The sequence below is a fragment of the Tupaia chinensis genome, unplaced genomic scaffold (assembly GCF_000334495.1).
Source record: "Tupaia chinensis unplaced genomic scaffold, TupChi_1.0 Scaffold000106_1, whole genome shotgun sequence".
Classification (NCBI taxonomy): Eukaryota; Metazoa; Chordata; class Mammalia; order Scandentia; family Tupaiidae; genus Tupaia; species Tupaia belangeri.
The window spans coordinates 849203-863181 of record NW_006159570.1 but is presented as its reverse complement, the minus strand read 5'-3'; the positions used below and the strand labels follow the sequence as shown (position 1 = coordinate 863181).

Genomic DNA, 13979 nt, shown 5'->3' with positions numbered 1-13979 from the left:
TTGTCTGTGGTTTTGGTCAACCTGGCTATAATGTGTCTTGGAGAAGATCTTCTTGGGTTGATTCTATTTGGGGCCCTTTGTATTTCTTGGGACTGGATCTTTGAATGCCTCTCTAGGTTTGGAAAGTTTTCTTGCAGGATTTCATGGAATAGGTTTTCAATGCCCTTATGGGTCTCTTCACCTTCTGGAATGCCAATTATCCAGATGTTTGGACGTTTGATGGTATCTAGTACTTCTCATATATTATTCTCAATTTTTGTGCCATTTTCTCAGTCTTCGTGGTGGATTTTTCTAGGCCAGCAATTTACTCTTCTATGTCTGAGATTCTATTTTCTGTATGATCTAGTCTGCTTTTAATACTTTCAAGGGAAATTTTGACTTCCTGTATTATAGACTTCATTTCTAACAGTTCCATTTGACTCTTTTGTAAAGCGTGTAATTCCTCTTTTAGATCCTGTAAGAATTTCTTCACCTCCTGGAACTCATCAACTTCTTTTTCCTTTCTCTTTAGCAGTTCATTGCCTCTCTTCTCTTCCATCTCAGTTAGCTTCACCATCATGAATACTCTAAATTCTTTATCAGACATTTCCATGATTTGCATTGAACTGCTTGTGGATGAAGGGGAGTCATTCTTTTCCCTTGGAGGAGAGGTATTTTCTTGCTTTCCCATATTTCTTGTGGTCCTGCAGTGATTTCTTGTCATCTGATGGATGGTGTGTTTCTTTTGAATTCTTGAAGTTCAATCTGAGTGTTCAGGAGCAAGCAGAAAGAGGTGATCTGGAGTCTCTTTGCCGTTCTGTTGTGATCACTGGTGCAGCAGATTCAGTAGATATTGAAGTATATGTTAACCCTAATAGTATTTGGATGTTTAGCTACAGTGCCCTTAGATCCATCTAGAAACACATTAAAAGGATATTGAAGAGTGGAGAGACAAGAAAAAAGAAAATGAAAAAGAAAGAGAGAAACAACAACAAAAAAAGAGAAAAAAAGACAAAAAAATGTAATTATTGTTTTTTTTTTAATAAAACAAACAACAACAACAACAAAATGTTTTTAAAAACCCAAAATATAGAAAACCGCATGGCACGCTAGAAATAACTGGTTTGCTGGAGCCATGAGGAATCTTCTTCTGAGGGAAGGCCTCAATTCTCCTGCAAAATTAGCTTTGTTTGCTGGAGGCTGAATTATCAGTAGAAAGTCTTCATTTCTCCTATCCCCTGAAATGACTAGTTTGCAGGAGCCATGAGGAATCCACTTCTGAGGGAAGGCCTCAATTCTCCTGCAAAATTAGCTTTGTTTGCTGGAGGCTGAATTATCAGTAGAAAGTCTTCATTTCTCCTATCCCCTGAAATGACTAGTTTGCAGGAGCCATGAGGAATCCACTTCTGAGGGAAGGCCTCAATTCTCCTGCAAAATTAGCTTTGTTTGCTGGAGGCTGAATTATCAATAGAAAATCTTCATTTCTCCTATCCCCTGAAATGACTAGTTTGCAGGAGCCATGAGGAATTGGGAACAATTTTTTAAAAGAATTATTTAATTTTTGATTTATTATGATTGTTATATTAAAATTTGCTATAGGTCATGTGTGCTCACCAGAAAAAGAGAGGGAAAGTGAGAAAGCAAGCCTCCAGATCTGGGACTTGAACTGTGGTCAGCCATGTGGGAGTCCAGCACCCCAACCATCATGCCAGAAGCAATTATTTTTGTAGATCCTTGTCTTAAATCTGCTTAGTGAGCCAGCAGGTGGCATAGTGGTTAAGGTACTGGACTTCCACATGGTCGACCACAGTTTGAGTTCTGGATCTGGCAGTTTGAAATTCATGCTGGGCACACGTGTATATGTGCCCAAAATACAGAGAGGAGAATGGAGGAGAAGGGACACCCCCCCCCGGGAGGGGGGGGAATGCGATTTCTCACTTTCTGTCTCTCTTTTTCTGTCTCTCCAGTGAGTGTCCAAGCCCTACAGCAGAAATCTTTCCCCCCCAAAAAACAAAAACCCTTTATTTAAGAAAGGGACTTTTCAAAGCTAGGAAGATGAATATTTTCCAGATAATATAGAAACTCTGTTGATAACTGTTGTCCTACTTTACTTCTAGCTACAAGAAAACGCATGAAACCCTGAGTCACGCAGGGCAGAAAGCAACTGCAGCCTTCAGCAATGTTGGAACAGAAAAGTGGGAAGAAAGCAATGAAAACTTCAACGGCATGGCATGAGCAATAGTATACACATCATAATGCATGTCAGAATCGTGTGAGATTTGAAAACTATGTACTTCTCAACTTCCTACATGCACACACACACACACACACACATGAAATATGTAATGGATAAAATGGTATGACTATATTGACTGGTGACAAAGATAATGGTTTATATTGGAATGTTTTCTACTTGAAAGTCAGCTTAGGGGGAATATTCCCAAAGATACCCTTTCTACTAGGACACAACCTAGTACAAACAAAAGAAAGAGGCAAAGGTGGAAGGATTTCAAAAAGATACAGCACACACTGAATTTTCAATGACACATTAAAGTATGCATTTGGTGGCCTGTGCATTATTCTAGGTTACATGTCTGTATACATCCACCTAGTGTGTGTTTTGTCTGTGCTAAGTTCATACATATTTATTCTTTTATTCCAAAGGAATATTGTATGATACATATTTCCAGTAATGTTCTTTCTTCACATAGGCAATATTTTGGAAGCATGTTAATAAATATTTATTATACTTCCATTTTTAAAGCCTGTATTATCTTTTAGTGCAGAGCTGGAGCAACACTTTTAAGCAAGCACATTTCTGTTATTTTTAGTACTTCACTATTACGTAAAACTAGAATTGAACATCAAGACAGGTTTTGAACTGAGAATCAAATGTCCTCACTATAGACACCAGAAAAAATGTATTGGCCATTCTTGTTTTTTTTATGTAATGTACAAGAAAATTCTTTCTAGAGTTATTATTCTCATAGTCTTTGATTGTTTAAATACCTGTCAGAGTCTATTTTAAATTTGGCTGATATACGTTGGAGGAATTCTTTACAAATTAGTTTCTTTTTTTCTCTAGAAGTCTAATTTATTTTTTAGAAACTTTTCAAATACACTTTTTAGATTTTCTTTAAAAAAAAATCTGTGTCTACTTATTTCACTGGATTCTGAAATTATTAATTCCTTTATTGACCTACAGCTTTCATACTGAGAGGCAAATATTTACATCCTTATGTTTGAATTATTTTTTGGCTTCAACAATTTCTGGACTGTACTCGGGATTCATGCATACTTAGGAATTCGTGAGCTAGAGTTAGGCAAGGACATGTGCATGAATCTGAGCACATTGTTTACTTTCATTTTTATTAATTCTACCAAATCAAAAAAACAATTGAAATTATTCAGAGGTAGTATGTGATAATGCACGTAAGCCTGGATTATTAGTTACTCCTGATTTTTTTATAGATAAAATTTGCAGCCATTTAAACACCATTAAAACATTTATCTAAACTCTTCAATCTCTTTAAATGGGAAAAACCATATTACTTCTTACACACAAGTACTTATATTTGACCATGCTTATAAAATTCGTTCTCTAAGTAAAATTAGTTGAAATCTTTAACTCAAATGCTGGGGTGTCAGCATAAGATTGGTAACCACGAGAGTGTTCGTGCACCTTTAGGGGACCTTAGGAACACCTCTGCAGCCTGTTTAAAATAAGTATACCCAGATTGTGCCTCACACTGGCCCAGTCTCTTTTTCCATCTGTAAAATAACATTGTTAATACCTGCTTACCCAACATGTTCCCCAGGAAATTAAAATGAGATCATATATACGAAAGTACTCTGAAATGCAAGCAGTGGAAAGCATTGCTGTAGTAATATTAGCTTCTTCTTGGAACTTCTCAGTGAATTTGTTCCCATTGTGATCCAGTGAGGACGAACTATTTGGAAGAGGCATGTCATTTCATTAGAGACCAACCATCACTATGGATGTGTGGGTGTAAGTTAGAAACAAAATGTCTAACAAGTTGGTAAAATAATCTGCAAAATGTGGTGAATGGCATTACCGAGTCTTTGCTCCGGGCCTCTTCAAAGGGGATCTAGGGACCATGTGCTTGTCTTGGTGTCTTGTGTACTAACTGCTGCTGCTCTTTCTCCTGTGCTGCCTCGGGCTGCAGGTCTCACTCCATCGGGTAAGCGCTGACCCGCCTGCCCCCTGGCTTCCAAGCCCTCTGTTTCTTTCACTCTCTCCCTCAGCCAAAAGACTGGACTCTGTTTAATCCAGATCATGTTTGTAACTGAGAAGATCAGATTACAGACAGAGCACCTGATACATTTGAATTTATTTAAACACATGTTTACCTCATTTCTGAATCATTTCCCTTACTGAGCAACCTCTTAGGAATATCTTTTTTTTTTTTTTTGCATCATTTCTTCTTAACATTGGCAGAGGTTCTTAGAATTGAAGGCAGAAAAGTGAAAATTGAGAGTTTTGTATTTTTGTGAAACTCCAAGAAAGTGGAAAAACAGAAAATTATTTTCTCTAGATGGCCCGGTTTCTCTGAATCACTTGTAACTGTTACTCGTGCTGATGTTTCACCTTCATTTTTCTGTACCTTCTGAAGTTGAAGAGAAAAAAGGTCGCTGTAGAAATAGAGGCACTTACATTAAGAAGGTTGCAAATGTCAGTCCCAGGCTTCTAAATTAAGCTTTCTTTTAGCTAGGATCTGATTATAGACTTTTTTGGGGGAAAGCATTTTCCTAAGAAAACCGCCTCTATGCACAGAGATGACAGATTGATAATGCTGATGGATTTCTTTGGTGGTAATATTTTTTCATATTTTCCAAAAGGAGTGTCTAGGCTAAGACTGTAAGTATCCCCTGAATTTCTCATTTTGGGAGAGATTTTTGCTATAGGGTACATGCACTTGCCAGAGAGACAGAGAGAGAGAGAGTGTGTGAGAGTGAGAGGAAAGTGAGAAATCATCCCCCAGGAAGAATGATCATGCCACAGTCCCTTCTCCTCCATTCTTGTCTCGGGATTTTGGACATACATGTGCCTGTTGTGAGTTTCAAGCCACCAGGTTCAGGACTCGAACCATGTTCAGCCATGTGGGAGTCCAGCACCTTATCCTCTATGCCACCTGCTGCATTCTAGTGAAGTACTACCCATACTGATCACCTCAGTGGATAGTGTCAAGGAAGGGAGACCAATTTGATCCCTGACCTGTAAACTTATGAGAAGAGCAAGTAGGTACTGTGTTGAAAAGTGTGATGGGGGATTTAGCAGAAACCCAGGAAAATGGACCCCATTTTGTTTCCTCCCTCTGCCCTGCCTGATTTCCAAATAGAACTTAATCAGAAAGAAGATGAGTCAGTTACTAAAGGATTAATAGAATGAGAAACTATCATCTCTTAAAATTCCATTTATATTCATACTGGAGGTTCCAGACAATGGAACCAGAATGGACACAGAGGTCCCTGCCGTGCTGTGGAACAGTGGGAATTGTGTTCCCCTGCCATGTGCTTCCTTGAATGTCTTAACTGCCTGCATTCCACTGGACAGTCTCTCTACAATGTAATGATTAGCTCCTGCCTGCTTGGCTCTGCTCCCTGGTGCTGCCCATGGCTCCTTACTGTCTTCCTAAGCAGAAGAAGGGAGTGGACACGCAGGATGGGTCCAAGAGGGTGCTCATGGGCTACTGGGCTGAGTAGACAGTCTCTGATTCCTGACGTAGGGAGTTGATAGGAAGTAAAGTAATATGCAACCATGGATTATACCCTCGGAAGCTGATTGTCATCTATTACCCCCCAGGAAAACAAATAGTGTCTGGCCAGGTGGGTGGGGGGTACTTCTGATATTTGAATTTGCTGTTTAGAACTGTGAGTAGAGAGTTTTTCATGTACTGACATTGTGCTACCTTCTTTTTCTTTTTTTCTCCTTTAACCTGCATTTTCCCTGAAGCTACTCGATCCGACATTCCATAAGTATGCCTGCAATGAGGTAATGTGGGAAAAGTATTTTACATAGTATTAATGTACAGTGTATACGAAGTATTGATTTATTGATATGTACTTGGGAGCCCCGGCCTCTCTATGTGAAAGGAGACGATGAAGTGCTATGATCTTGCTCATTCCATTTTCTGATGGTCTTCAGGAGGAAAAGCTGACATCATGTAGAAGCTTAGGTTTTTGACCCGACGCACTGGTTTAAATCCAGGTTTCCTGAGACAGGTGACTTAATCTATTTCAGTCTCCATTCTCTTATCTGTTCATTGTGAGAAGTAAAACCTACTTCATATGGCTGTCATGAGGCATTAATGATGTAACCTGTGTGAAGCTTTTAATGTGGGGCCTGGAAGATTCTGAGCACACTTTGCAAAGATACATTTCTTATTTCAACAGAATTAAATGCAAACCTGGGAGGTTTGAATGAAAGAAAAGGAGATTAAAAGAGTTGTAGTTCTAGAAAGGTTCTCAATAGCATTTTGAAGGTAGATATTAAGTTGAAATGTCTATTGAACAATCAAATGTCATTAAAATTACCAGCTGGATGAAAACTCGTGAAAATGATGTTCCCAGCTTTAAGTTTACATGGCCTAGTGAAACAGTCAGATAAATCAAACTAACAGTGATTGAGAGGAATAAATGTTAGATCGGGAATTAGAAGGTGTAATTTATAACCCAGCTTTGCCAAGAATTAATCCTGCAGCCTTAGGAAAGTAATCACAGTGGGATGAGGTTCATCATGTTTAAAACAAGAAGCTGCAATCAGACTTTCTGCTCTTCAAAGGCTGCTCCCTGGAGCCCCAAAGCAGCTGTGGCTAGAGTTGCTGTTGATGGTAGGGGAAAGTTAAGTCTCTGGGACCTTCCCCCACTTTGGTCAGAACTATTCCTCTTCCACTTGCTATATATCAAATATTGTGGTTCGAATGCTTTCTAGAGGGGGTTCAGTTACTTTAAGTAGTTTGAGATCACCGAAGCCAAATTCATTCTCGGGTCATTTGCAATGCTAAAAGTTCGTAGTTGGATGTGATATGACTTAATCTGATTAAACAGTGTCTCTCTGTTTTCCAGCACACATTCTAGTGTAATTTGATTAAAGGAATGTCTGTTTTGTCTGATGAAGTCTCTTCCACACTGGGGTTATTTGGTTAATTGGTCGATTTGGAAATTTAACCACAGAATTTGGTTTTCTGTATTTGGTGGTAAACATGAAATACAGAGTGAAGATTGCTTCCTTCATCTTTGATTGGCTTCCTCCAACCCTTAGCATAAGAACATTCAAACCAAGTAGTGCAGTCTGAGGCACTGGGCTCCTTCACTTGTCAAATTTGAAGTTTGGATGTCCAAAAGAGGCTTACAACAAATTAGCAGGGTTTTATTCTGTGAACCAGGACCTCATCTAGTGACGTATGGGTTAGATGAAGCCCCCATGAGCTTGCCAGAAACATTATTTTACTCACCTAATGTGTACCCAAGAGCCATTAAGCTTAACCATCTACCCACTATGGTAGGGCTGTGTAACCAATGGATGACAGACCTTTATGTGCCGAATAAAAGTTCTTAGTCATTCATGTGTAATTTTGCTGGTATTTATTGTGAAACAGAGGTATTATGGAGGATTACTCATGGGAATTGGGCTTCTGCTGGAGTCATATGCAAGGTGTGATGCCATGCCTGGACCGACTGAACATGTCATTGTTCATCCATGCAGCCTGGATGCAGGTGCATTTCTGACCACGTGGAGCATCAAGGACTCAGTGGACAGTCCCCCACGAAAGCCACATTCACCAAGAAAGATGTCATCTATTTTAATTGCCTCTAGGTGGTATACAGTGAGATCCATTTCATAACCATTGTCTCATAAAGTTTCACTAGGCCAATTCTCCTATCTGCTGTTTGTGTACTCAGAGAAAACAGCAATTGGCCTATTAAATATAGTAATGCTTATTTGACTTATTTGATCTGAAAATAATGGCAATCATTGCAACTGAAAGTTGACAGAGATCCAGATGTAAAATACATCTAGTTCCATTCTTCCTTCTTCAGTTGGATTCAGTGATATTTTTAATGTTAATGATGTCACTAAGTTGTACATTTGTGTGGCCAAATTCATTCTAAGGAATCAGAAAGCACCAAATGAAATACTCAATATTAAAGCTACAGGTGCACATAGACTATTTAACACACTGATGAGTTACTAAAAAATATTAATAGGCTGCAAAGGTTCTGTCTGGTATGAGAACAAATGAGTATATCCTCTTGTGGAAGAAAAACAATACATGCTAGCTAATAACACCAGTTTGATCAAGCATTAGGCAGACAATGGCTATATTTCACCTTAAAATAATGAAATTGGAACCAGCAGATGATGTAATGGCTACGTCTCTGGATTTCCAAGTAGTCGGCCGCTATACAAGTCATGGACCCGGTGGCTTAAAATTCATACCAGGAGCATATGCTTACCCCAAATCTCAAGAGCAGAATGGAGGAGAAGGGATTGCTGTGTGGCCATCCCCCATGGGGGGTGACTTCTCATTTTCTGTCGCTCTGTATCTCTCTTGTCTCTCCAACGAACGCACATACTCTATCACAAAAACCTCTAAAAAAAAATAAAAGAAGAAGAAAGAAAGAGAAAAGAAAAAGAAAAGAAAATAATGAAATCATTAACTTTCAGGGTTACCACTTCATGGAAGTTGTCAAAATGATTGCTTTTGAAGACACAGACAAAAAACTCATAAACCTTTCTTCTCCCCCCCACCCCTAGCTATTTCTGTCTTATCTCACATTTGCTGAAATAAATAACTTTAAATTTCCAAGTGGTAATACTTAGCTATGATATTCTTCAGATATATTTTCCTTTGTTTACAAAAAAAAAAAGAATCAAGAAGAGAAGTGTTGTGATAGACATAATTAGATGCTAAATGAAAAATTAAGCTATCCATGAACTCATTGGGCATGATTTATGGTGCACTGTGGAATAATAATAGTTGTAATCATTGCCAAATGCCATATTGATTTTTCCACAGTTGAGTACATATTTATTTTATTTCGATGATCCATGTCAGATGATGGTTTCTGGAATACACCTAGTAGAAGTGAGGTGTATATTAAAACATGGTCGGCGTAGGTGGCAAACTGACAGCTAGCTCTGCCGCAAAGGCAATGTTTACAAACACCAGCAGAAAACCAAACAGCATGGTTGCTAAGACAGCTAGGTCTTGGAGCTGACCTCTCTTTTTTTGTTATTTTAGGAATTCTCCTACTTTCAAATCATTTGAGGAGAGGGTTGAGACAACTGTCACAAGCCTTAAGGTACAGATGAAGTGAATTTTGTGTGAGTGGGTCTATTGGATCAGGATAGCTTAGAAATTGCTGCTGTTGGTTGAAAAGGCAAGGCAGAACCACCAGCATTCATGCAGGCAAGAAGGCAGATGCACATAGCCAGACCTTTCTCATCATGTGTAAATCTATAAATAAACACAGAATTGAGAATATCCGTGTTCTCAGGGTTGTTTTTGTAAATTGGTCAGGAGTGCATTATTCACTAAAGTGATTAGGGTTCTGTTCACCACTTATTCTCTTAATGTATCCCCCAAAAGTAGATACGTGAGAGGGATTATAGATTGGATAAATTTAGAGTGTGAGTGAAAGTTCAATCACAGCTCAAAGCTCCTCTGGTGTAGACATGGACTAGCAAAACCAGCCAGGAGGCATGTGTTTCCTGCCATCCACTTGCTAGCAGCCACCTAGACTCGTGCACTAAATCCACTGAGTGCAGCCCAATGTGGTTATCAAGGAGACAAAATTAAGCTGAGTCACACAATGCAGTATTTTATTATAATGCATGTTATCCCTAGGTTGGAACTGAAAATATACTTATTACATGGTAGGTGTTTTTAAAAAAATTCACTCAATTTATATTTGAGTATAGAGAGGCTAATCTATAGGGGGAAAAAGAAGAAAAATAAAATCAGTCCTACCCAAGGGCCAGCCCCATAAGCTAAGGGAGCTGGATCCCACACGCTTTAGATCCCACATGCTTTGAATCCCAGCCCTCGGCAGATTGAGGAACATGCTGGACCCATGTGCTTGCATGCCCCGAATCCAGAAATGGAGGAGAAGGGATTTGTCGTGAACAAACCTCCTTAGGAGGTGCTTTCTCTCTCTCCATTTCTCTCTGTCTCTCTCTGGTGAGTGCATATGCCTTCTGACAGTTAAAAAAGAAAATCAGTCTAGCAGGTGGTGTGGTGGGTAAGCACTTGGCTCCCATCTGGCTAGCCGATGGTTCAAGTGCTGGACCCAGCAGATTGAAAATAATGTCGGGTGCATGTGTGTTTGTACCTAAAATCCCAAGAGGAGAACGGAGAAGGGATTGTGGCATGCAGGGTGGTGGGGGGTGATGTCTCACTTTCCTCTGTCTCTCTCTGGCAAGTACACATGCCCTACAACAACCACAACAAAGTCAGTCCAGTCTGAAGATATATCAAACTGTTAAAACAAGAAAAATCATTCTAACAACTGAGTTTTGAAAGATATAATCTAAAAATTACTTCATTATATTTTGCATCATTATCAATATTACATATACAAATCATTTGTTTATTTTACTATTACTGGGGAAATTAAGAATATAGACTTTATAAAAGCCAGATCAAAAACTGTTCTATGCCCATGCTGATTATTCAGCTGCTTCTGAGTCCTTGATCATTTTACGACACACACATGCTGCCTGATGAGCATACCTGCGTTTGTGAGCTATTCATTACTGGAAGTTCCAGGTGCTCTCATTGATTTTGATCTGGAGGATCTTTTCTTAGGGGAGGCTCTTCCACATATTCTTCTGCTTCTGCTTTATTGGCCTGTGACCAGAGGTTCAAGGCCCAAGAAGGAAAGTAATACTCAGCATTGAGCATGCCTTCATCAGTTTCATTCATCAGCATTTAGTTGTGCAGTTTTGCTACTCTGTCAACATCATCATTTATTGAGTGAACAGGGACCATTTTAAAGGAAGGGACTAACAGTATTGTGAACATTTCTCTCTAAAGTATCTAGTATCAAAATAAAAGGCTCAAACTCTTAGGAGTGTTTCTCGACATTTGATTTTCAGCCTTAGACAGCTCAGTGATGGTGGGTTCTGTTGCATATTAGACAAGAGGTCACACACGTGTTGTACTTTTTTGGTTTCCTTTTTTTTTTTTTTTTAAGAGAAATTTTTGCTATAGGGCATGTGCACTCACTAGAGAGACAGAAAGTGAGATATTACTCCCCAGGGGATGGCCACACCTCAGTCTCTTCCCCTCCATTTTCTTCTCTGGCTTTTGGGCATGCACGCACATGTGCCTGGTGTGAGTTTTAAGCCACTGGGTTCGGGACTTGATCATTTTACGACACACACATGCTGCCTGATGAGCATACCTGCGTTTGTGAGCTATTCATTACTGGAAGTTCCAGGTGCTCTCATTGATTTTGATCTGGAGGATCTTTTCTTAGGGGAGGCTCTTCCACATATTCTTCTGCTTCTGCTTTATTGGCCTGTGACCAGAGGTTCAAGGCCCAAGAAGGAAAGTAATACTCAGCATTGAGCATGCCTTCATCAGTTTCATTCATCAGCATTTAGTTGTGCAGTTTTGCTACTCTGTCAACATCATCATTTATTGAGTGAACAGGGACCATTTTAAAGGAAGGGACTAACAGTATTGTGAACATTTCTCTCTAAAGTATCTAGTATCAAAATAAAAGGCTCAAACTCTTAGGAGTGTTTCTCGACATTTGATTTTCAGCCTTAGACAGCTCAGTGATGGTGGGTTCTGTTGCATATTAGACAAGAGGTCACACACGTGTTGTACTTTTTTGGTTTCCTTTTTTTTTTTTTTTTAAGAGAAATTTTTGCTATAGGGCATGTGCACTCACTAGAGAGACAGAAAGTGAGATATTACTCCCCAGGGGATGGCCACACCTCAGTCTCTTCCCCTCCATTTTCTTCTCTGGCTTTTGGGCATGCACGCACATGTGCCTGGTGTGAGTTTTAAGCCACTGGGTTCGGGACTCGAACTGTGGTTGACTATTTGGGAGTCCACTGACATAACCATTACGTCATTTGCTGGTCTGTTTTTAGTTTTCTTTAGGAGATACAAAGAAATAAAAGAATAAAGAACAACCTGTTTTCAATGGAACTCTAGTGAGCTCACTGCTCACATATGACTTAAGTGTTTGACCCAGACACTCTCTCTTTTCTCACCTCATTGGGACAGCAGGTATAGCACAGTGCCTGTCTCCTCCTTAGACATCACTAACTCAGCCCGCTACATACTAGCCTCGGCCGAGGTGTTCTGAAAGTGGATTACGTACTTATAGGATTGTCCTTGGGTTTAACCAGACTCTCGTCTCACATACCTGATGTCTGGTGGCCTGTGCCTAATTCTTTTTCCTAACCACTCAGGTGATGGAAAATAGCTAAAATCATGCTTTGTATAAAACCTCCCATTTCCACAAGTCACAAATGCCTTTTCCTCCCTCTAAATAATAGGTATGTTTAACTCTTTATGTAGCTTCTTGTTCACGTTGCTCACTTTTGTGTTCTACATTCTCTCCAAACTTTCGATATTGTTCTCCCATCCTGGATCCTGGGGGCGTTTTCTGTTGAGGGAAAGGTGCATTAATAGAATCAGTGGAGTTCCTTGCTGGTCTCTATGTGCATTTCCGTCCACACATCCTACTCGAAGCTGGCTTTTGAAAGCACCACTGAAGGGAACCATCGTCATATTCATGTTCTATGAGAAATAATCTTCTGTGGGAAGTAAGGCCCACCCTGCCATTCTTCTCCCATGATTTGTCACATACCACGTGGCGTGTGTACCTACATCAATTGTTTTTCCTTTGTATTCAATTCTGTTTGATTTTCCCTGGAAAGCTTTCCAACTCATCATAATCATATAAAATTTAGTCATGTCTGCCTACATCTTTGCAGTGTGTCACTTGACCACATCTGTATGGTCAGTGAGTGCACTCTCTATTTCATCCGAAAGCAAAACAAAACAAACAAAAAGCAACCAGTAAACAAACAAGCAGTTGCAGAACCAACTGCTATGAAGCCGCATTTGGTATACTGTTACCATGTTCTAAGAGTCTTGAGTAACTCCATCCCTTCCACATATTCTACACTGGGTCAAGCAGGTCGTATTTTTAGTACACCTACTTTTTGATGAATACATTACATGGCCTAAATCAAATCCTTTTCAGAAAGGCAAGATGTGTTATACTTTTTATCACTTTGTGTCCTTAGGACCAGCTATTTGATTATGACAGATTAGGAAACCCAACTCAATAACTCAAGGGAAGTATTCATCAAAGAACAATTATAATTTGGGGGACAAAGTGATAAATTCTTGGATGAAAAAATCATTATGAAGGGCAGAGTCTGGAAGAGCCATATCATTCACATCTTCATGTAAGCAGGTCCTAGCTAGAGTACTGTAGCAGGCAGGCATTAACTTCTCATGGTCAGGAAACCCTATGGCTTCATCCTTCCTTTGCTAAAGTGATTTCTTTCAAAGCAGTTCTCTCCTTTATATTACTATTCTGATTTGTGAAAATCAAGAAAAAGGAAAATGAAAAGAGGCCAGATGAAAAAAATCAGTACTTGGTAGTCAACAGTGCATGACTTCTATCACAAAACCAAAGCAAGGGAATGGGAATGAGGAAGAGAATGGGAATGATTAATGATTACTTCCCTAAGAAGTTAATATAGTATAAAACTACATGGCTTTAAGTATGGCATTCCTCCTTTTCCTTTTCTCAGTGATAAGGAGTGGCAGCAGAATCAATGCTCTATACCAGAGAGCCACAAAGTGAGGCCTCGGAGCCTCATCGAGCTGGTCACCTACTTTTGAATGGGTTGTAAGCTTAGAATGGCTTTACATCAAGAAAGTATATTTTATAATGTATACACACACACACACACACACACACACACACACACACACATA

The 13979-nt window shown here is 39.4% G+C and overlaps 1 protein-coding gene across 1 annotated transcript in view; it reads left to right on the top strand.

Moving 5' to 3' along the window:
- TPD52L1 (TPD52 like 1) overlaps window positions 1–13979 on the top strand; it is a 101694-nt gene that overhangs the window by 84897 nt on the left and 2818 nt on the right. The window contains exons 4-7 of the mRNA XM_014586029.1: window positions 2097–2208; window positions 4093–4181; window positions 5954–5992; window positions 9246–9306. Of these exons, the coding sequence (XP_014441515.1) occupies window positions 2097–2208; window positions 4093–4181; window positions 5954–5992; window positions 9246–9306 (301 nt within the window). The remainder of the gene's footprint in view (window positions 1–2096; window positions 2209–4092; window positions 4182–5953; window positions 5993–9245; window positions 9307–13979) is intronic.